Source organism: Hemiscyllium ocellatum, chromosome 9 (genome assembly GCF_020745735.1).
Source record: "Hemiscyllium ocellatum isolate sHemOce1 chromosome 9, sHemOce1.pat.X.cur, whole genome shotgun sequence".
NCBI lineage: Eukaryota > Metazoa > Chordata > Chondrichthyes > Orectolobiformes > Hemiscylliidae > Hemiscyllium > Hemiscyllium ocellatum.
In genome coordinates, this window is record NC_083409.1 from 114,247,299 (window position 1) to 114,264,336 (window position 17,038).

Sequence of the window (17,038 nt, forward strand, 5' to 3'; positions counted from 1 at the left end):
GATCAACCAGAATCTCAGCGAGTGGCAGAGACTGAATGGGCTGAGTGGCCTACTTCTGCTCCTACATGTTATGGTCTTAGCTCGAAAAAAAGAGAAGTCTGTGGGGTGACCTGATAGAGGTCTTTCAAATCAAATAAGAGATTGATGGGATAGGCTTAGACAAAATGTGACAAAAGACAGTCACTAATAAATCCAGGAGAATTCTTGAGAGGCCTTTACACTGCAAGTGGTGAGAGTGTGGAACTCCTGACTGCAGGGGTAGTTGAGAATAGTTGATAAAGGAATAGGAGGATGTGGTGATAGGGTGTGAGGAAGACAGGTGGGAGGAGGTTTTATGGAACAGAAACCCCAGCACAGAGCTGCTGGACCGAATGGCCCGTTTCTGCATTCTGGAGCTTGTCCAGGTATGAAGTGACACACTGGAAAGTTGGCATGTGATCATGCAAAGGGGTTTGAAAAACTGAAACTGCAAATCAAGCGCTGATTTGTGAAGCTTTATTTACTTATTGTACTGTTCAATATATCTGTGACCTGCAGAGCAGCATTCTCAGAGTTGTTGAAGTATATCTTCACCACCAGCACAATGGTGGCTTGTTCCTTCAGTGAGTGCTCATACTGTTTCTGCCTGGGCCATTCATAAAAGACGTGCACGGTCTGCAATATAAGTCAGGGTCAGTGTGGACTTGTTGTGAGCAGTGATGAGACATGTATGAGTTTATTCACCCTCTAATATACTAGCTCTGGGTTAATGGGCAGCATTGCCACTTCAACGTCAGACAATCCAGGCTGACACTGCGATGCAGTGTGATGATGAGGAAATGTTATACGTTTGGAGATTTCAGAGAGAGTTAGACTGGGTACTGTCTGCCCTCTCACAGTGGAAGTAAAGATATCATTGCTCTATTTCAAAGAAGATCAAGGCAATTCTCCTTAGTGTCCTGGCCAGCATTATCCCTGAATCAGCATCAGGAAAACACATTCCTTGATCATTTCTCACATTGCTGTTGTTGGGACTTTGCTATGAGCAGGTAGGTTGTTGCATTTCTTACTTTTATAACAGTAATTATGCTTCAATGGCTGGAGAGTGCCTTGGCTCATCCTGGGGTAATCAAAGATGCTGCAGAAATGCAACCTCTTTCTCTGAATGGTCTTGAGTTTTACAATTTGATCTTTATGTCCCTCTCAGAAGATTCAAGACAGCAGAACTTACACAAACTGAAGCCTTAGGTTGAAAAGTGGCATCTCAATATTCAGGGCACACAAGCACCATACAATGATCAGCTTTAATAAAAGTATTCAAACAGCTCACCTCCACATTTAACAGCATTGTCATCACTTTAATCCCCACCATTAACATCCTGGGACCAGTGGGCCGAACAGCCTAGTTCACCACCAACAGAAATCTCTGACATTTCATAGGCATGTAGCAGCTACAAGAGCAGGTCAGCGGCTTCAAATTCTGCAGCGAGTAACATACCTCCTAACTCCTCAAAACCTGACCACCATCTGAGAATGGTACTTTATTTGTATTATTCAGGTTAACGATTATTGACATAGTGGGCAAGTGGGCACTAAGGACACTGATCGTTTTATTACCTTAAGCAGGGTTTTTGGTTGAAGGAGCATAAAAGAGCCCCTTTAAATTTAACTGATCATGTGGCCAATGCTTCATAGCTTAAAAAGGAATGTAAGGAGAGATGTCTGGGACACTGACTGTTAGTTAGGAAGGAGTTTGACATTTGTAACATTGCATTCTGTAATAAATCTGTTATTAAAATTGGTGTCTGGTTTTCTTATTCACCATCTGGCTCCAGAATTAATAACACTACAAGCCACAACTCAGGAGTGTGATAGAATACTCCCAATGTGCCAGGATGGGTGCAGCTCCAACAATAAGCTTGACAAAGCAACCTGTTTGATTGACATCACATACAAAAACATCCACTCCCTCCACCACCAACGCTCAGTAGCAGTAGTGGGTACTATTTACAAGATGTACTGCAGAAATCCACCAAAGATCCTCAGACAGCACCTTCTAAACTCACAACCAGTTTGATCTAGAAAGACAATTGCAAGATACGTAGGAATACCACCTCTGCAAGTTCCCCTTTAAGCAACTCATAACTTGGAAATATATCGCTGTTCCTTCAGACTGGCTGGTTCAAAATCCTCATCTCTAATACCATTGTGGCTCTGCAGGTGGACTGCAGTGATTCAAGGCGGCAGCTCACCACCACCTTCCCAAGGCCACCTAGGGATGGGGAATAAATGCTGGCCCAGCCAGTGAGGTTCACATTCAGAGAGTGATTATTCTTTAAAAGGGCTGGGATGTATTGTGCAGTGTCATGCCTGAAACACTGCACTATATGTGTGAATGGGCCAGATGGGTATGCTCTTGTAAGTCAATGTTACCTGAATTAGGGTCAAACACTGGTTGTCTAAATGTCCTAGGCTGGAAAGCATTGCTTTTGTTAGGCTTAAGGTTTGGAGTGTTCTCCATTTTCCACTGTGAAATAGGTGGGTAAAGGCCAGAAGTTATTTCATTAGCTTCACATCGATCCTAAACAAACAGAATGTAATGTGAATAGGTTATTCAATATCGAATTGAATACTGAATTCTATTCCAAAACTAATCAAAGTAACATTTACAGCTGAGTATAAAATAGAAGGAGAAAATAAATGCTTGCAATCTGAAGCAAGGAGGAGCTGTACCTGGAGTTGGAGCAGCCTCACAGCAGAGAGGACAGATGGCTGTTTCAGGTCCAAGTCGCTCATCAAAAGTGACATCATTGCACTGAAGTCTCAATCCAGGTCAGATGCAGGAGCATTAAAACCAGCTTCTCACACTGATCATAACAACAACAAAAAACTAGCAGCAGGAGTCAGCCATCTGGCCCTTCAAGCCTGCACCACCATTCAACAAGATCATGCCCAGACCTCAACTTCTCTTTCATGCAATATAATCAGAGGCCTGAACTCCCCAGGATTTCAAAGATCAATCTACCTCCTTAAATATTTGCAGTGAGCTGGCCTCCACAACTCTCTGGGGTCAAGAATTCAAGAAATTCATCACGCCCTTAGAGAAGAAATACTTTCTAAGAAATAGATGAAGTATTTTTCCCTGAGTGGGGGAGTCCAGAACTAGAGGGGCATAGGTTTAGGGTGAGAGGGGAAAGATTTAAAAGAGACCTAAGGTCAACCTTTTCATGCAGAGGGTGGTACGTGTATGGAATGAGCTGCCACAGGAACTGGTGGAGGCCTCTTAAATTGCAACATTTAAGAGGCATCAGGATGGGTATATGAATAGGAAGGGTTTGGAGGGATATGGGCCGGGTGCTGGCAGGTGGGACTAGATTAGGTTGGAATATCTGGTCGGCATGGACGGGTTGTTTCTGTGCTGTACATCTGTAATACTCTATATTACTCTATATCTCAGTTTCAAATTAATGCCCCTTGTCCAGTAAACATGACAATCCCCCACCAGTGGTAACAGCTTCTCAATATCCACCCTGTCAAGCCCCTTTAGTATCGTGTAATTTTGAATAAGATTACCCCTCATTCTTCTAAACTCTAATCAATAAAGACCGAACTTGTTTACATGTTCTTATCAAGTCAATCCTTTCATCGCAAGAATCAGCATATCTTTTTTAAACAGCCTCCAATGCGAGTATATACTTTCTTAAATGTGGGACCAAACTGTACACTGTACTTCAGGTGCAGCCTCATCAATTTCTTCGTCAGTTTTAACAAGACTCCCTATTTTTAAACTCCAACCCCAATCACAATAAAAACCAACATCTCACTTGACCAGAACTGTTCACAGTATTCCAGCTGTGGTCTGACTAATGATCTGAAGAAGCCTTACTTGACTCGAAACATTAACTCAGTTTCTCTCCCCACAGATACTGTCAGACCCACTGAGTTTCTCCAGTATTCTCTGTGTATGTTTCTGACCAGCGCCTTGTATAGTTTTAGAAGACCTCCCTATTTTGCCTCAATCTCTCGCTGCACCTAAATGATAACTTCTTGTCTTTCTTGCACAAGAACATTCAAATCCTTCTTTGCTGAACTTTTTCGGAGTCTTTCTTCATTTAAATAATGTCTGCCTTTTGATTCTTCCTATTAAAATACATGACCTCATGCTTTCCAACATCCATCTGCCATGTTTTTACCCAATCACTCAATGTATATTCCCTTACAGATTCCTTATGTCCTGATCAAAATATGCCTTCCCACCTATTATATCATCAGCAAATGTGGATGCATTATACCCTAGCTTGTTTTTCAAGACATTAATATAGATCATAAATAATTGAGTCCCCAAGATTGACCCTTCTGGAACCCCACTGGTTATGTTTTTCTAACCTGAAAAAGATCCATTAAACCTGATCTGTCTTCTGTTTGTGAACCAATCAATTCCATGGTATTCCATTACCCCCAATACACTGAGTTCCCACCTTACATTTTATGAGGCATCTTAACAAAGGCCTTATGGAAAATGCAAATTCACTACATCTACTGGTCCCCCCTTATAAACTGTAATATCCTCAAAAAACTCAGCCATGATTTCCCTTCCACACAACCATGGTGACTCTGTTTGATTACATTAAGCTTTTCTAAATGTTGTGCTATTTATTCCTTAATAATGAATTCCAACCTTTTTTACAAACCACAGATATTTGATTAACTCACCAATGTTTCCTTCTTTCACTCCCCCTCCCTTCTTGAACAGAGGGTGTCTCATGAGCAGTTTTCCAGTCTGCTGGAACCCTCCAGGAATTTAGTGAGTTCTGGAATATTTCAACCAATGGTTCCACTATTTCTGCAGCTGCTTCCTTTAAAATCCTTGGATGTAGACCCTCAGCTCCTGGGGACTTGTCTGCCTTTAGTTTGTTAATTACTTTGTTCCTTGTGACAGAGGCAGAAGATCTTTTCTCCCATCAGCACCTTTCTTACTTGTTATCTTTGGAATGTCTCTCCATGAAGACAGACCGGATCAGTTAGGACTAAATTCACTGGACAAAGTCAGAAGTCACATGACACCAGGGTATAGTCCCACAGGTTTATTTAAAATAACAAGCTTTTGGAGTGCCGCTCTTTCATCAGGTGAAGTCACCTATACAATTCTAACAGGACTAGCCAGGGTAAGTATAGGAAGGTTGCTCCCAAAAAGTGGGAAATCCAGAACCAGGGGGTCCCTGTTCAAGGACAAGGACAAGGATTTAAGATTGAGATGAGGAAAATCGTTCTTCACCCAGACAGTGGGGAACCTGTGGAATTCTCTGCCACAGAAAGTGGTTGAGGCTACAACACTGAATGTTTCTAAGAAGGATTTAGATGTAGTTCTTACGGCTAAAGGGATGGAAGGGTATGGGGAGAAAGTGGGAACAGGGGCATGAGTTAGATAATCAGACATGATCATATTGAATGGAGGAGCAGGCTCCAAGAGCTGAATGGCCTGTTCCTGCTCCAATTGTCTATGTTTCAACTTGCCTCGATTGTTTCCTGATTTACACATTGTGCTGAAGTGAGGCAACTCTTCAGGGACCTATAGATGACTCATAGAAACATAAAAAACTAGGGAGAAACTCTATTCTGTAACATCTTTCCCTTCCTATTCCACCCAAACTGATGTCACATCAGGATCTATTGCACCTCTATCATTGCTCATCGTATTGCACTAATACCTTCCTTACGAACAAAGCTATCCCACTTCCTGTTTCATTTTGTGTCTTCTTCCAGAACATAAAATATTGAGTTCCTAAATTTGGTCACCTTGCAACCATGTCTCTGTAACAGCTATCAAGTAATTCTCATTCTTTCAGCCATCAATTCATCTATCTTGTTACAAATACTGCAACGTTCAGATAAAGAGCCCTAAGCTTTGACGTTTTACCATTCAGTATTCTCTCCCGTTCTCATTTCTGCTTCATTTTTCTGCTTATAGGTTCTGCCCTTTCCTCTCCCACTTTGATTACTACCCTTCTGTTCACTATTCTGCACCTCTGCTCTCTCCGTTCTTTTTGAATTTTTTAACTTCTCTTCAACTGAAACTTCAACTGAAAATCAGTTTAAAGCTTTATCTACAACTCGAGTTATATAATTTGCCGAGACAGTGGTCTCAGCATGGCTCAAGTAAAGTTTGACCCAGTGGAAAAACTCTCCCTTACCCCAAGACTAGTGCCAGAGCCCAATGGATCAGAGCCCATTGCTCTCAGATCAATCTTTGAGCCGTACGTTTACTGCTCTAATCTATTTGCCTTACTTCAATTTGCAAGTGGTCCAGGTGGTAATCAGGAGATTATTAATTTTTGGTTCTTCTTTTTAACTTGGCCCTGAGCTGCTTATACTTCCTCAGATGTAATAATATTTCCTGAATAAACCACTTGGTCAATCAAATGAGATGTGGAAGATACATTCATCAATTACCTATGATTACATTGTATTTCAGCTCTGACAGATAGAAACAGGTTAAAGGGACTTTCTGCTGCTGGGTATGATCTCCAACTGTGACTGCCCTTCTCAGGCACTTCCAATCTCCTCTTCATGAAGCTACTGACCCTCTCTCTAATGTTGTTTGAGAAGCTCTGTTCCCAATCTCCCTCCATCTTAGTACGGTGGCTCAGTGGTTAGCAGCACTGTTGCCTCACAGCACCAGGGACGTGGGTTCAATTCCTGCCTTGGGTGACTGTGTGGAGTTTGCACATTCTCCCCGTGTCTGCGTGTGTTTCCTCCGGGTGCTCTGGTTTCCTCCCACAATCCAAAGATGTGCAGGTTAGGTGAACCGGTCATGCTAAATTATCCATAATGTTAGGTGCGTTAGTCTGGGGGAAATATAGAGTAGGGGAATGGGTCTGGGTGTGTTGCTATTTGGAGGGTAGGTGTGGACTCGTTGGGCCGAAGGGCCTGTTTCCATACTGTAGGGAATCTAATGTAATCTAATCGTGTTCCTGCTTTCTCCCTCCTGCTCTTTATTGGAGCTGCTGTCCCCAATTCCCTCTCTGTCCCTGTGCTCTTTCCTGTTCTTTATGAAACTGCTGTCTCCACCCTCTCACTCTCTCTGATGATGCTGTCCCTGTGCTCTCACACTGTTTGAGAAGCACTGTCCCCACACTCTCTCTCCCAGCTTTATGGATTATGATTTGGAGATGCCAGTGTTGGACTGGGGTGTACAAAGTTAAAATTCACACAACACCAGATTATAGTTCTAGCTTTCGGAGCTGCTCCTTCACCCAGGTGGTTGTGGACTATAACCTGGTGTTGTGTGATTTTTAACTTTATGGATTATTGCTGTCCCACTCTATTTTGCTCTTTATGAGGCTGCTGTCCCCATTCTCGTGTTCTCTCTTGCTCTTTATAAAGCGACTGTCTCCATGCTCTTTCTGAAGTTGCTGATGAGAAGCTAACCCTAAGCCTATTGGTGGTCCTCCACTGTCCAAACTACAAGGCAGTTCTGCTTGACTCTGACCCAGAATAAAACGCTCCTGCCTCACAGTGAGCATGCCTCACGCTCTCCTTGTAACTGCAGGGTGCAGTGGCACTGCCAACACTGCAATGTCACCAGCTCAGGCTGTTATACTGAACCTGAGGCCAATGGCTGTTGAATAGCACCCTTACTGCCCACCAGGGGGTGCTCTTGGCACGGATATTGGGTCCCATCTTATCATTAAAACTCTCCTGCTATCAGCCAGCACAGACAGAAATAGCTTGAGTAATCAGACATACCTCCAGCAAATCAATCTGCAGCTTGTTTTCATCTATCTGTAACTGGACAGAATTGCACTGGCCATCCTCTTTACCTCTGCTCCCTGCGACCTGGTTCATCAACAAGACAGTTTCGTTACTTACTGAACACATTGACAATTAAATTAATCTACATAACAAATCATCCCCAGACAGTTTGAAAATCTCTGAAGATTAACACTGGGCTCAATTTTGTAATTTTCCAATCCATTTGTAATGACAGTTAATTAAACAAGGGCAGTGAGGTGGCTCATGGTTGGCACTGCTGCCTCACAGTGCCAGAGACCTCGGTTTGAGTCCAGTCTTGTCTGTGTGGAGTTTGCACATTCTCCCCGTGTCTGCATGCGTATTCTCCGACTCCTCCCTCAGAGGAGTCCAATGATGTGCAGGCTATGTGGATTGGCCATGCTGAAACTCTCTGTAGTGTTCAGGGATGTGTAGGCTAGATGGGTTAGCCATGGTAAATGTGGGATTAGGAGGCCAAGTCTGGGTGGGATGCTCTTCAGATGGGCTGTGCAGACTTGATGGGCCGAATGGTACTTCTACATTGTAGGATTCTATGGTTCTATGGCCAGTAAGATATAATTCTAACTTTATGAGGCTGTTGTCCCCATTCTTATGTTCACTCTTGCTCTTTATAAAGCTACTGTCTCCATGCTCTTTCTGAAGTTGCTGATGAGAAGCTAACCCTAAGCCTAACAGTTTAACAGCACTAACAGCTCTCTGAATAAAACCTGGTGCATTTCCTGAGCTGTGTCCCAGCTCTACCAGCTGTGCTGATTGTGATAAGTAAACAGAATCAATTCCCACAGACACAACCATGGAATTGGATCTGGAACTGAACAGGATGCATCTCAGTGCTCAGAGACACAGTCCCAACCAGTACTCCGATATACACTTCCACCCAGTGCTGATACACAGTCCTACCCAGTGCTCAGATACAGTCCCACCCAGTACTCTGATACACGGTCCCACCCAGTGCTCTGATACACGGTTCCACCCAGTGCTCGGATACACAATCCCAACCGATATAAATACACAGTCACACCAAGAGTTGATACACTGTCTTACCCACTACTCTGATCCACAGTCCCATCCAGTGTTGATACACAGTCCCACTCGGTGCTCTGATACACAGTCCTACCCAGTGCTATTACACAGTCCCACCCAGTACTCTGTATGATACATAGTCCCACCCAGTGCTGATACACAGTCCCACATGGTGCTGTTGCACAGTCTCATCCAGTACTCTGATACACAGTCCCACACGGTGCTGATTCACAGTCCCACCCAGTGTTCTGAGACTCAGTCCCACCCAGTGTTCTGAGACTCAGTCCCACCCAGTGCTCAGATACACAGTCCCACCCAGTGCTGTTACACAGTCTCACCTAGTGTTGATAGACAGTTTCACCCAGTACTCTGATACACAGTCCCACCCAGTGCTGATACACACTCCCACCCAGTGCTTCAATGCACACTTCCATCCAGTGCTGATACACAATCCTACCCAGTGCTCTGATACACAGTCCCTTCCAATGCTGTTACAGATTCCTGCCCAATGCAGATACACAGTCCCACCCAGTATAAATACACCCAGTGTTGATACATAGTCCCACCCAGTACTCTGATACACTGTCTCACTCCCTACTCTGATACACTGTCTCACCCACTACTCTGATACACTGTCTCACCCACTACTCTGATACACAGTCCTACACAGTACTTCAATGCACACTTCCACCCAGTGCTGATACACAGTCCCACTCAGTGCTCTGATACACAGTCCCACCTCGTGCTCTGATACACAGTCCCATCCAGTACTCTGATACACATTCCCACACGGTGCTGATACACAGTCCCACCAGTACTCTGATACACATTCCCACACGGTGCTGTTACACAGTCCCATCAGTACTGTGATACACAGTCCCACCCAGTGCTGTTACACAGTCCCAACCAGTGCTAATACACAGTCCCACCTGGTACTCTGTTACGCAGTCCCACCCAGTGCTGATACACAGTCCCACCCAGTGCTCTTACACAGTCTCACCCAGTACTCTGATACACAGTCCCACTCAGTGCTGTTACACTGTGCCACTCAGTACTCTGTATGATACACAGTCCCACCCGGTTCTCTGATACACAGTCCCAGCCAGTGCTCAGATATATAGTGTCATGTGTCAAGATAATATTAGTTTGTGTGGTATAAAAAGTGCAACGCTGACTCACCCACACACTGCCATCTTGCAGTACATGGATGCCACGGCTGCATAACTGTACATTCAGTGTCTTTCTTGGCAGATGTTGACTGTTATATGCATCTGGGGCACTGCTTTCATAAAATAAAATGTGAACAACTGTAATGTTAGTGACTTGGTACTGGTTACTTCAAAGTCCAGGTGTTAATAAAAAGAGAAAACAATGATGAGAGAAGCTGGGATCATTCTCCTCTGAGCAGAGGAGTTGAAGGGTGATCCAATTAAGGTGCTCAGAATTACAAAGCATTTTGTTCGATCAATTGGGAGAAGCTGTTTCAGGAAGCAGATGCTATGCAGGATGAAATGAATCAGTAAAAGCCCCAGAGGGGGAGGTGAGGGGGATTGTTTTACACTGTGAGTTGTTGGGATCTGGAAGGTGCTGTCTGAAAGGGCGGTGGGAGCAGATTCAATCAGAACTTTCACATGGGAACTGGCGAAATAATTGAAAATAAAAAGTTGCAAGGCAATGGATACCGGAGATTGGGATTAATTGGCTAGCTCTTTCAAACATAAATATTCAAGGATAAACCAAAGAATCTGTATCTGTATGGTGAGTTTGGTGATGGAACAAAGGATCAATAAAAGTTGCAGGTGCTGACAGTGGAAGGTCTGAATCTCATGCATAATGTTGGCCAGCTACTTCCCAAGGTGACATGTGGAGATTCAACATTGTCACTGAGGCTTTGGACTTCCCATCCACCAAGCCCAGACTTTCTTCCTGCTCTAAAGGAGAACCTTGTTTCTCATCACACCTCAAACCAGAACTCCGTACTACATGATGGCAAGAGATCCCACAAGAAGCTGTGTTTGACGAAGAAACTGTCATTTTATTCCAAAATCCGAAAAATTCTGAATTCCGAAAACATGTTGGCCCCGAGAGTTTCAGATAAAGGATTGTGTACCTGTGCCAGGATGCTGCCTGGACTGGAGGGCATGTCTTATGAAGAAAGATGGAGGGAGCTACAGCGTTTCTCATTGGAGAGAAAAAGGATGAGAGGTGACTTGATAGAGGTTGAGAGGCATAGACACAGTGGATAGTCAGAGACATTTTCCCAGGGTAGAAATGGCTATTACGAGGGGGCTTAATTTTAATGTGATTGGAGGAAGGTTTAGGGGAGATGTCAGAGGCAGGTTCCTTACACAGAGAGTGGTGGGTGTACAGTGGTAGTAAAGTCAGATACATTCGGGACATTTAAGAGAATGTCAATGTAGATCGGGGATACAGAACTGGGGGGGGTGATGGTGAATCTGCTCCAGTACATTGTTCAACAGTGTCTTGTTACTGAAAATAAGTGAAAAGATTTGCATTGCCAATGTCCGAAATAGTGGTTCACTCAAAGGCAGTTCACACCCACCCCTCTCTGGAGTGCAGTCACTGTTTTGAACATTAGTGAATGAAGCAGTACATTGTACACAGCCAAGATCCCAGGAAGGGGTGACACGATGGCTCAGTAGTTAGCACTGCTGCCTCACAGCTCCAGGTAAAATCAAGAACTGCAGATCCTGCTCCTCGGACGCTGCCTGACCTGCTGTGCTTTTCCAGCATCACTCACAGCTCCAGGGTTTGATTTCAACTTCAGGCAACTGTCTGTGTGGAATTTGCACTTTCTCCCCACGTCTCCCTCAATCCAAAGATGTGCAGGTAAGGTGGATTTGCCATGCTAAATTGCCCATAGCGTCCCGGGATGTGTAGGTTAGGTGCATTAGTCAGGGGTAAATGTAGGGGAATGGGTCTGGATGGGTTACTCTTCGGAAGGTCAGTGTGGACTTGTTGGGCCGAAGGGTCTGTTTTCACACTGTAGGGATTCTATGATTCCATAAAATGGAAATCAAACCAAATGAACACATCATCTATGTATCGGTGATGTGGGTTCAAGAAAGTGTGTGAAAGGATGACTTGTAATTATTTATGACATTGAACGTAGATAAAAAGTTTCAAAACATTTTTGGTAACCATGTAGCAGTCAGGGTGCTAACATCAGGAAACATAACAGCATGGGTTTTTTGGAATGTCAGAATGGAAAAATGGAGAGGTGGAGAGACTGATGAAGCTCAGAGTCCAGACAGCTGAAGGTATGGTCACTAATCAGAGAGCATAAAAAATCAGGGATGTGTTGCAGACCAGAATTAGAAATATTTGCAAAGGTAGGGAGGGGAGAAGCCATGAATATATTTGAACACAAGGATGAGAATTTTAAAAGCACTGTTGTTGGTGAATGTTAAGTCAGTATGGGTCTTTGAGCACAGGAATTATGGGTACTCACTTGGAAGTTATAGAGTCATAGAGATATACAGCATAGAAACAGACCCTTGGGTCCAACTCATCCATGCCCACCAGATATCCTAAACTAATCTAGTCCCATTTGCCAGCACTTGGCCCATATCTCTCTAAGCCCTTCCTATTCATATACCCATCCAGATGCCTTTAAATGTTGCAATTGTACCAGCCTCCAGGACTTCCTCTGGCAGCTCATTCCATACACACACCACCCTCTGCGTGAAAAAGTTGCCCCTTAGGTCTCTTTTATATCTTTTCCCTCTCATCCTAAACCTATGCCCCTCTAGTTCAGGACTCCCCCACCCCAGGGAAAAGACCTTGTCTATTTACCTATCCATGCCCCTCATGATTTTATAAACCTTTATAAAGTCGTCCCTCAGCCTCTGACCCTCCAGGGAAAACAGCTCCAGCTTATTCAACCTCTCCCTACAGCTCAAATCCTCCAAATTGGCAATCTCCTTGTAAATCTTTTCTGAACCTTTTCAATTTTCACATCATCCTTCCGAAAGGAAGGAGACCAGAATTGCACACAATATTCCAAAAGTGGCCTAACCAATGTCCTGTACAGCTGCAACATGACCTCCCAACTCCTGTATTCAATACTCTGACCAATAAAGGAAAGCATATCAAATGCCTTCTTCACTATCCTATCTACCTGCGACTCTACTTTCAAGGAGCTATGAACCTGCACTCCAAGGTCTCTTTGTTCAGCAACTCTCCCTATGACCTTTCCATTAAGTGTATAAGTCCTGCTAAGATTTGCTTTCCCAAAATGCAACACCTCACATTTATCTAAATTAAACTTTATCTGCCATTCCTCAGCCCATTAGCCCATCTGATCAAGATCCTGTTGTAATCTGAGGTAACCCTCTTCTCTGTCCACTACACCTCCAATTTTGGTGTCATCTGCAAACTTATTTACCATATCTCCTAATGTACATATCCAAATCATTTATATAATGACAAAATGTAGTGGACCCAGCACCAATCCTTGTGGCACACTACTGGTCACAGGCCTCCAGTCTGAAAATAACCCTCCACCACCACCCTTTACGGTCTACCTTTGAACCAGTCCTGAATCCAAATGGCTAGTTCTCCATGTAATTCGTGAGATCTAACCTTGCTAACCAGTCTCCCATGAGGAACCTTGTTAAACGTCTTACTGAAGTCCATATAGATCACGTCTATAACATTGCCATCATTAATCTTCTTTGTTATTTCTTCAAAAAACTCGGTGAGATATGATTTCCCACACACAAAGCCAGGTAGACTATCCCTAATCAGTCTTTGCCTTTCCAATACATGTAAATTCTGACCCTCAGGATTCCCTCCAACAACTTGTCCACCACCGATGTCAGGCTCACCAGTTTATAGTTCCCTGGCTTTTTCTTATCACCTTTCTTAAACAGTGGCACCACATCAGCCAACCTCCAGTCTTCTGGTACCTCACCCGTGACTATCAATGATACAAATATCTCAGCAAGTGGCCCAGAAACCACATCCCTAGCTTCCCACAGAGTTCTAGGGTACACCTGATTAGGTCCAAGTTAATCAACACCTCAACTTCCTTCTTGTCAAGAATCCACGGCTCCATCGCTGAATGATCAGCACCGGAGAGTGATGGGCAAGGATGTTGTTGATGGTAGAGAGTAGAGTTCTGAGATTGTCCAACTCACTCTGCCAAGTCGAAGTCTGTGTGAGAAGTAAAAGCACCATCAGGGATTCCTTTTCAGTGAGAGATCAAAGTGCTTATTCACACCAAAACAACAATTCATATCTATGCAGCACCTTTAGTAAAACATGCTGCAGCATTTTGCAGGCTTGTAATCACACAAAAAATGTAACATTGAACAAAAAGATAAAATAATAGAAGAAATCAAATACAGAGCCAAAAAAGTGAGTTATTAATTAACATGTTAAAGAGGAGAAAAAGGCCAGACTGGAAAAGCACAGAGATACCAGAGGAATGTTTGCTAAAGGAAGTTACAACGATAGGAACTGGAGGAGGTTACAGAGATAGGGAGAGGTGTCGGGGCTGGAGGAAGTTAGAGATAGGATGCTTCAATGCTGGTTTCCAAACAGTGAGAACAAATCCTGATGATCAGCTGCCATTTCTGCCACCTTCAACAAGATGCCACCACCAGCCACATATTCCCTTCCCCTCCCCTCCCTTATCCACCTTCTGCTGGGATCGTTCCCTCAGGGACACCCTGGTCCATTCTTCCATCACTCCCAACACCTCCACTCACTCACGGCACCTTACCTTGCAACTGCCAAAGGTGTAACACCTGCCCATTTACCTCCTTCCTCCTCAGTATCCAAGGGCCCAAACATACCTTCCAGAGGAAGCAGCACTTTACCTGCACTTCTCACAATCTAATCTAATACACTCGCTGCTCACAATGTGATCTCCTCTACATTGGGGAAACGAAGCACAGACTGGGTAATCACTTCACAGAACACCTACGTTCTGCCTGCAAAAATGACCCTGACTTTCCAGTTGCCTACCACTTTAACACACCACCATGTTCCCTAGCAAACATCTCTGTCTCAAGCTTGCTGCAGTGCTCCAGTGAGGCTCAGTTCTTCCAGAACAACACCTCATTTTCCTCTTGGGGACCCTGCAACTTTCTGGATTCAATAAAGGTGCAATACCTTTAGGGCCTAAACTCCCCATGTCCTAAACCCCTATCACACATACCAGGCCTTCTTATCAAGATTAGAGTGGTGCTGGAAAAGCACAGCAGGTCAGGCAGCATCTGGGGAACAGGGAAAATCGACGTTTTGGGCAGGAGCCCTTCATCAGGAATCCTGCTCCTCGGATGCTGCTTGACCTGTTGTGCTTTTCCAGCACCACTCTAATCTTGACTCTAATCTCCAACATCTGCAGTCCTCACTTTCACCTCGGCCTTCTTATCACACCTGGAACAAACCCTGCGACAGTTTCTAGGTTTGGTGGTTAATTTTCTCAGATAGCACACTCTAACACTCTCCACCCAGATTGCCACACCTACGCTGGGCTCTCAATGATTTATTTATTGGGTAGACCTTTTTCCTAAAGAATCGATGTATCAAAGTCCCAGGGTTAAGGCTTGGTCTGAGTTGGTTGGGAGAAAGTGCTTGCAGTGCAGGACTTGAGTAACTTGTGTAAACCTCATTGGCAAAAAAAAACAGAGAGGGAGGGAGTTTCTTTTATTGCTGAGAGCTATTCTGAACTGGATCACATTTCTGAAGGATGAGGGAAGCAAATTAAATGAGAACACAAATAGGAGGAGGCCATTCAGTCCCTCAAGACAGTTACTAACAATTGATTAGATCATAACTGATCTGAATCTCAGATGAATTTTCACAGCTTTGCTCCATAAAAAGGTGGCAGCATTATGGTTATGTCAATAAAACCAAAGTCCTTGACTAATGCAACAGGCATACCTGAAGATGAGGTATCAACCTGGTGAAGCTACACAATACGTCTACAGCATAAGCAGCAAGTAATAGGCAGGCTAAGTGATTTCAAAACCAATATATCAGATCTAAGTTAACCTGGTCATAAATAGTGGTGGTAAAAAGACACTATAGTCTCACCAGACCACAGGACTGCTCTCTCATTAGAGAGAGACAGACAACTAGTGGTCATTTAACCAGTGGGTCATGTGCCTCAGGTGAAGGGATGAGGTTAGAAGGAAGAGTCCTTTATAGGAACCTCAGCAAATACAGGAATTACACCGATGCTGTTGGGATCACTGACCAGCCATCCAGCTGAGTTACCACTGGGTGGGATTTGAACCCAGGTTCTCCCCTGAACATGATCTCAGTCTCTAGAATACTAGTCCCAGTGACACTATTGTCTTCCCAGTGACTCCCAGAATGGCTGCTATCTATTTTTAAAGCAAATTGCCCCATTTTTTTTCTGAATTACATTCTGATTTTCAACCTGTTCAAAAGTATTTTTATTCTCTCCACACTAAATAAAAGCACCAACCTTTGGAGGGACGGGGATGTGAAAAAAGAAATGTGGACTTAGAGCTTTGAAATATTTCCTTTGCAAACAATCCTCAATGATTTCCTCATCTGCGATGACAAAGTGATCCAAGGCTTTGAGAGACAAAATGCCGTTGACAACGTGATGCCGATAATTTGGAAGCAGACTGACTGGGGTGTCAAACAGGGTGAGAATAATGAGGTTCGGGCAGGAAAACAGGGATTTGACATTTCTAATGTCTCCAATGATGTTGTCATGGAGAAAGAGGACCTGCAGACACTTCAGATCGGTCCAAAAGTATTCATCTGGGAGATTAATGATCTGATAGTGGAGGAAAAATAAACAAATTAGTACATCATAGCCAGTTATAGGGCTGTGCAGAGGGGAGGGGGAGTGGCACTAATTAGTTCTTATACAACGGAATTGACCCAGCCCCACCGGGGGAGATTTGGATGTGGAACAGAAGCAAAATTTGAGAAAAACCTGCCGGGTCAGACCCCTGCTGCGTTTCTATCTCAGACTAACCTTGATGAAACTGAGGTCAATGTAGCATCAGATGCTTACAGTGGTGTGTAGTCAGTTAGGCCAAGCAAGGGTCCAAAAGGGGGCTAATTGTCACATTGCATCAGTCTATGTTTCCACCTCCCTCGACCTGCTGAGTTTCAGAGTCACCAGAAATATGAAGGTAGCTTCCCGGCAGCAGGCAGGACAGCCAGTGGTGCTGATTTTCACTGTCCCATGAAGGTACACCAAGATTGTAGCCTTAGCCACAACCGATAG

At 44.0% G+C, this 17,038-nt stretch overlaps 1 protein-coding gene across 1 annotated transcript in view; it reads right to left on the reverse strand.

Moving 5' to 3' along the window:
- Positions 1–514: 514 nt before the first annotated feature.
- The window catches only part of LOC132818569 (uncharacterized), a 35,461-nt gene continuing 18,937 nt past the window's right edge, over positions 515–17,038 (reverse strand). Inside the window, exons 3-8 of the mRNA XM_060829626.1 lie at positions 16,259–16,579; positions 13,838–13,971; positions 9,973–10,075; positions 7,726–7,815; positions 2,413–2,560; positions 515–654 (exon numbers count right to left, since the gene is read on the reverse strand). Coding sequence (XP_060685609.1) covers positions 635–654; positions 2,413–2,560; positions 7,726–7,815; positions 9,973–10,075; positions 13,838–13,971; positions 16,259–16,579 — 816 coding nt within the window. The 3' untranslated portion in view covers positions 515–634. The remainder of the gene's footprint in view (positions 655–2,412; positions 2,561–7,725; positions 7,816–9,972; positions 10,076–13,837; positions 13,972–16,258; positions 16,580–17,038) is intronic.